Here is a 5904-nt window from a genome sequence, read left to right on the forward strand (position 1 = left end):
GGATAAAAAAATTGTTAGGTCAGTTCCTGCGTTGTGGAAAAAATGATGTATATAAGTTCCTACACAGTTATAGTCGCAAAAAGTGGTAAGGGCGGGAAGTGAGCTATTTCACTCAAGACTGAAATTGGCTTCCCACTCGAGCCACACGTACTATTTTCTATCACGCATCTGTGTTAATCGATCACGGAAAAGATAATGCACTATGCAGGGAAATTTGAAATAACCAGTTTTCTACGAAAACAATTTCATGAAAGAAAAATGTAAGGATCGTTTTATAGATTTGACTGGGTGCTTGTGCAGAGGATACGGCCCAGCACTTTTAGGGATTTTACCAACCGGTACTTTTTGGGATTTGCACTTTACCGTCCAGTATTTTATTTTTATTATTTTTAATATTGTTTTAGGCACCTATTGTTTTAATATAATACCAACATAATATTTTTAATTTATCTAGATGTTTTCTTAAATTAAATTGTAAAATTTAAATTTGTACTAAGAGGACACAACTATTATTAACAAATAATATTACAGTTATATTTATAAAAATCATGGTATTTGTGCTATCAATGACCCTATTATACAATTTGTTATATATGTTACATAGGTAGGTATATAATTCAAATTATATTATTAAAAACATATACTAAACATACTTCATTTTATCGGGAGAAATTACACATTTAATCACTGATTATAAGCGGAATAATACATTTATATACAACTATTAATAAGGTACACGATATTATATTCTGTTTGTTGTAACTAACAGAAAACAATGATAATCACGTTATTCATTGGACTTTGATCACTAATAGGATGTTATGGGTCAATACTATAAATTATATACGTCTATTATACCAAACGAAACCAATACATTTCATTTAGATATAGTAATATAATAATATGTACTATGTACTATGTAGGTTCAATATTTATCAGTGGATAAGATTTATTTCCAAGACTGTAAAATTAATTAAAAAACCTATTTTATTTAAATTTTGATATTTATACGATTTTAATTGTTTTACGAAATAAATGCTACAAAATGTGAACGAATTAGGTCTTTGAATAACAAAACGTATATATTAGTTAATAATATAACATAATATATTTACGAAGACTACGACTATACGTTACAGCTATCGAATTTATTTTTATAGAGGTATTAGACATAAAATCGTTGTTAGTGGTAAAATATTTTCCTCCCTATATTCTGCTATCAAAACATACCTTTATTATTACAGTTAACGTCCATACCTATAATATTGTCTGTCTATCTGCCTGGTCACGTAGGCGTCGCTAAATCGAGGCAACTTGCAGGCGGCGCCGATCCCGTAATAATCGTTTTCCAAGCTGTCAAACATAAATTGTATCCCGACGATATTGTTTCCATACTATATAAACTGAGGGGTAATTTCAATTATAATAGTATGTAGGGGTGCAATACTATATTTAGGGCAGTTCAATTATTTTTGGAAAGATTCGATTATAGTTATTAATTATGCACAATTAATCAAAAAATCGATTAATTGTAAAATTATTAATCGGAATGGTGATACATCGATTAACCAAAGCTAAATTCATCGATTAATTAAAACAATGATTATGAATTGATAAAATCAGTTTATAGTTTAACCAATAAGTAAGTAATTGATTTATTAATTAGTGAACAGTGCAATATTCAGTGTGTCTGTGCGTGAATAATTTATATAATGCACAAATGTGTATATATATTTTATGTTTTTTTACGCGTGTACTCTACGAAAAGTCTTATATTATTTATCTATGACCTATGTTTAAAAAAACAAATGCGCTGCAAATACATCCATTTCAAATTTTAATTATATACATATACACACACATTATGATAGTATAAACAATATCTACCCTTTCAGTCCCACATTATGATTGAATAGTGATAGCAATTTTTAGTAAATAGCTTTTCCCTTTAGAATTTTGCAATTAGAACAATTCTGCAATAAAACGATTTTTAGTTTTTATCGATTATCAACTGAATTATTATATCTACAGATAACATTTTATTGTAAAATTGTAGGTAACACTATGGTACATATTAGAATATTAAAAAGCAGCCGATAAATGTCTCCGCTACGTTAGCAGGACATTGTAATAAAAGCCCTTAATCACCTTAGCGACCATAAAATTATTACAATATTATATTTGTGTGTAAACTGTACGTGTTTATTAATATTATTTATAGAAATTTATGTATGTTAATGACATATTTTAATTTTCTTCTTAATATAATAGTAGGAACCTACCTACCATGAGTATTATATATTATATAAAAGGTCAAGTAAATTTTTACGGAAGTACCAATATGAAAATAATGTAATAGTGGTTCATAAGGAGAATGAGGCCTACAAGTTAAATTACATTGAAATGTTTGCGTTAGTAAAATGCATGAAGAAAAAAATCGTACGAACAAATAACGCACAATTTTATAATATCGTAGCTAATATCTTATAATTTTGCGCTATCAAACTAAATATTTAATAAACAGTGTTTCTATCGTGCGTCAACTTGAAATTCCTGACGTGTCCTTCGGTAAATATAAAAGTTTTTGAAACTATCTGGCGTATTCTTATAAAGCTATTATAGTATGCAAATTAATAAGCTACACACAATATGATCCTGTGCACATAGGCCTATTATAATAATATGTTATCCACACATTTTAACCGAGTGCGTGGCCTAAACTTTAAATCGTTATAATTCACCCACTAGATAAGTTCTCTCTGATGCAGTATATAATATTATAATAACTGGTGTTTTTTTTATATTACTAAATTGGTAGATTGTCGCATCGCCCTCCCCCTTCCCCTGGGATTTTCTTAATCGTATAATATGTCATTTCTGTCATATATTTATATTATACTGGCATATATCATATCAAATATTTAGGAATATACAGCATTAGAATAATAATATGTAGTAATGTAGTATGCTATATAATATAATAGAGACTTACATTAAGGTTAACTTAAATGGTAATGTATTAAATTTGTTATCAGGTGGGACTGGTTATCGATACTAAGGTTTTAATTTATAAATGATAATTTGTATTCTTTATACACATATATATATATTATTTTAATTTGACTATAATAATGGTTTTTTTTTTGATTATAGGTATTATTATTATTTTAAATTAAATTGAATTTAGTAGTACATGTTGGCAACGTTGCACTCGTTTTCGTACGAAATCTTAATTTTTTTAAGGTCTAGCTAGAGAAATCGTACAAAATAGTTTTACTAAAAGGTACCAACGTATATTCCCGAAAGTATTTTTTTCATACCATATAATAAGGTGGGTATGGCGTTGGAATGTGCAGCTGTAACTGCAGCTGTCTTCGACAGCGTTTATTGTTACCAAAAAAAAAAGAACGAACTGGTCGATATATATATATATATAAACAACATGTTACCCCAAAACCACCAAGTTATCTTCCAGACGATAATAATATGTAGGTACTACCTACGTTCTACGGTTATACGTTTTGGAATTACAACAAAATAAGATAATCATTCCATGAGAAATCGAGTTAATATAAAATGTATTAATATAAATTTATAGGTATAATATAATATATCGCACATAGTACAACGACAGATAAGATACTATATTATGTTAAAATCGAGGCACTTCTTATGGTAGAAATTTTATATATAGGAAAAAAAATAATAAACAGCATTATAGAACCACTATCTAAAATATATTTTTATAGATAAAATACAAACTCTTGAACGTGTTTATGCGCTGTGTTCGATCGGCGATAGTATGGTATCGAATATCGTCAAATATCGATAAAACATGATAATCTCGTCAGTGTAAATTTTTATTTATATATCTGAATTGATTTTTGTATAATAGTTATGTATTAAGACGACGTTACACCTACATGTGTTGTCACCGTCTTACAAATGTACGACATATCAAAAAACTGTTTTCCGCGGGAATCAACCGATAAGGCTACATTCATAAGTCATAACTAAGAAACGAGATTTTTACCACATAAAAAAGGGAACTTTGGCTGTGCAGTGTAGTTTTTATTTTTTTGATATCATTTATATGAAAAAAGTTCTCACTGCTCAAAATTCATTATTGTTTGTGTTTTTAAACTTTAAAAACTTTTTTCATATGACTGATATCAAAAAATAAAAATAAAAACAACGTTGCACAGACAAAGTTCTTCTTTTTATGTGGTAAAAATATCGTTTCTTAGTTATGATTGTAGCCTCCTCGGTTCTTTCCCGCGCAAACAATTTTTGCTATGTTGTACATTTGTAAGACGGAGACAACACATACGGGTGTAGCGTCCTCTTAAGAGGCTGTCAGCGATCTATTTGTTTTCTCTCTCTGACTCACACGCAACATGGACGAAATGCTTTTACGCAAAATCATTTTTTCTATGTGTTTAAGTACTCTTAGAGTAAAGTCAACCATAACAAAAAAGATAGAGAATAATACTTTAGAGGGAATGACTTATCAATAATTCTCATATTATAATATTATGTAAAATAAGACCATACGGGACCAGAAATAAGTGTACAGTATTTTTACCCATCGAAAGTGGTAGCACTGCGCAGGGCGTCGATTCTCGTCGTAACGTTCATCCAAATCACCACCTCCGTATCAGTATAAACTTGGCATGTTCGGGATTGATACGCGCGTCCCGTGTATCAAGTTCGGTGATAATAAAATGTTTATGAGAAAAACGCATGGCACGACGGCATGGTATGATCATTTAAAACGCGAGGCGAGACACACGGCCGCGTCGCACGGTAAGTATGAACTCTCCTCTTATAAAATGTAATGTTAAATGTTACATTAATTAAATATATATTTTATTTCATTTTATTAGTAATTGTTCAACGTTGTGTGTCTTGTGTATGCTGTAAGTATAAACTCTCATCTTATAAATTGTAATGTTAAATGTTAAATTAATTAATATTATATTGTATTAGGCGTTTGAGCATTTTGCCACGTTTTTGTCAGATTGACGGTTGTCGAAGTTTATTCGCTGTCATAATCTACTACACATTGCGCGTCTTGTGTATGCTGTAAGTATGAACTCTCTTCTTATATAATGTAATGTTAAATGTTACATTTATTAAATATATATTTTATTTCATTTTATTAGTCATTGTTCGACGTTTTTGTCAGATCGACAGTTGTCGAAGGTTATTCGCCATCATCATCTACCACACGTTGTGTGTCTTGTGTATGCTGTAAGTAAGAATTCTCCTCTTATACAATATTATGTTATATTTTATTTAATTTTTATTAGGTGTTAGTGCATTGTGCAATCGTTTTTGTCAGGTCTTTGGTTGTTAACAGAAACATTGTGTTTGTGGTGTATTACTTGTGTAGTATCTGATGTGCACAACACTGTTATGTTTGCCTGTCCTTCCTGCCGGTTGTTGTAAGCTGTTTATGGTTGGTTGCATGTGCACGGACGTCGGCAACAAGTAACAACTACTGATTACATAATCGACCGTCATATATACAATATTTAATATATATGCCTGTTCACTTATCAACTTCGAGTCATCATCTACTTCCAACCCTTCCAAATCCGGATTATAAAGGTCAGACATAATAACTACCTTTTTTTATTTGTTTTTGGCAAATGCAATTGTCGTAATCAGTGTGGTAATAGTATTGAATAATATTTGGGTAATATTTTAAGTAACTCCTATGTTTTAAAAGTATTTGAGTATCTATTACTCATTTGAAGTAATCTTGATATACAAAACAAAATTCTTCTTACCTATTTCTGAATAATTTTTATTGCATTTTAAAACATGATTAAATTATGAAAAACAAATTTTGTTCAAAAATTAAAACACAGAATGTGCAAATCACACATGCCTCTTTAA

At 29.6% G+C, this 5904-nt stretch overlaps 1 protein-coding gene across 1 annotated transcript in view; it reads left to right on the forward strand.

Annotated features, from left to right (window-relative positions):
• Positions 1 to 4724: 4724 nt before the first annotated feature.
• Positions 4725 to 5904, forward strand: part of LOC100575507 — a 5667-nt gene continuing 4487 nt past the window's right edge. The window contains exons 1-3 of the mRNA XM_016800797.2: positions 4725 to 4806; positions 4887 to 4919; positions 5166 to 5253. Of these exons, the coding sequence (XP_016656286.1) occupies positions 4725 to 4806; positions 4887 to 4919; positions 5166 to 5253 (203 nt within the window). The remainder of the gene's footprint in view (positions 4807 to 4886; positions 4920 to 5165; positions 5254 to 5904) is intronic.

This window comes from Acyrthosiphon pisum, chromosome A2 (assembly GCF_005508785.2).
Source record: "Acyrthosiphon pisum isolate AL4f chromosome A2, pea_aphid_22Mar2018_4r6ur, whole genome shotgun sequence".
In the NCBI taxonomy this organism is placed as follows: domain Eukaryota; kingdom Metazoa; phylum Arthropoda; class Insecta; order Hemiptera; family Aphididae; genus Acyrthosiphon; species Acyrthosiphon pisum.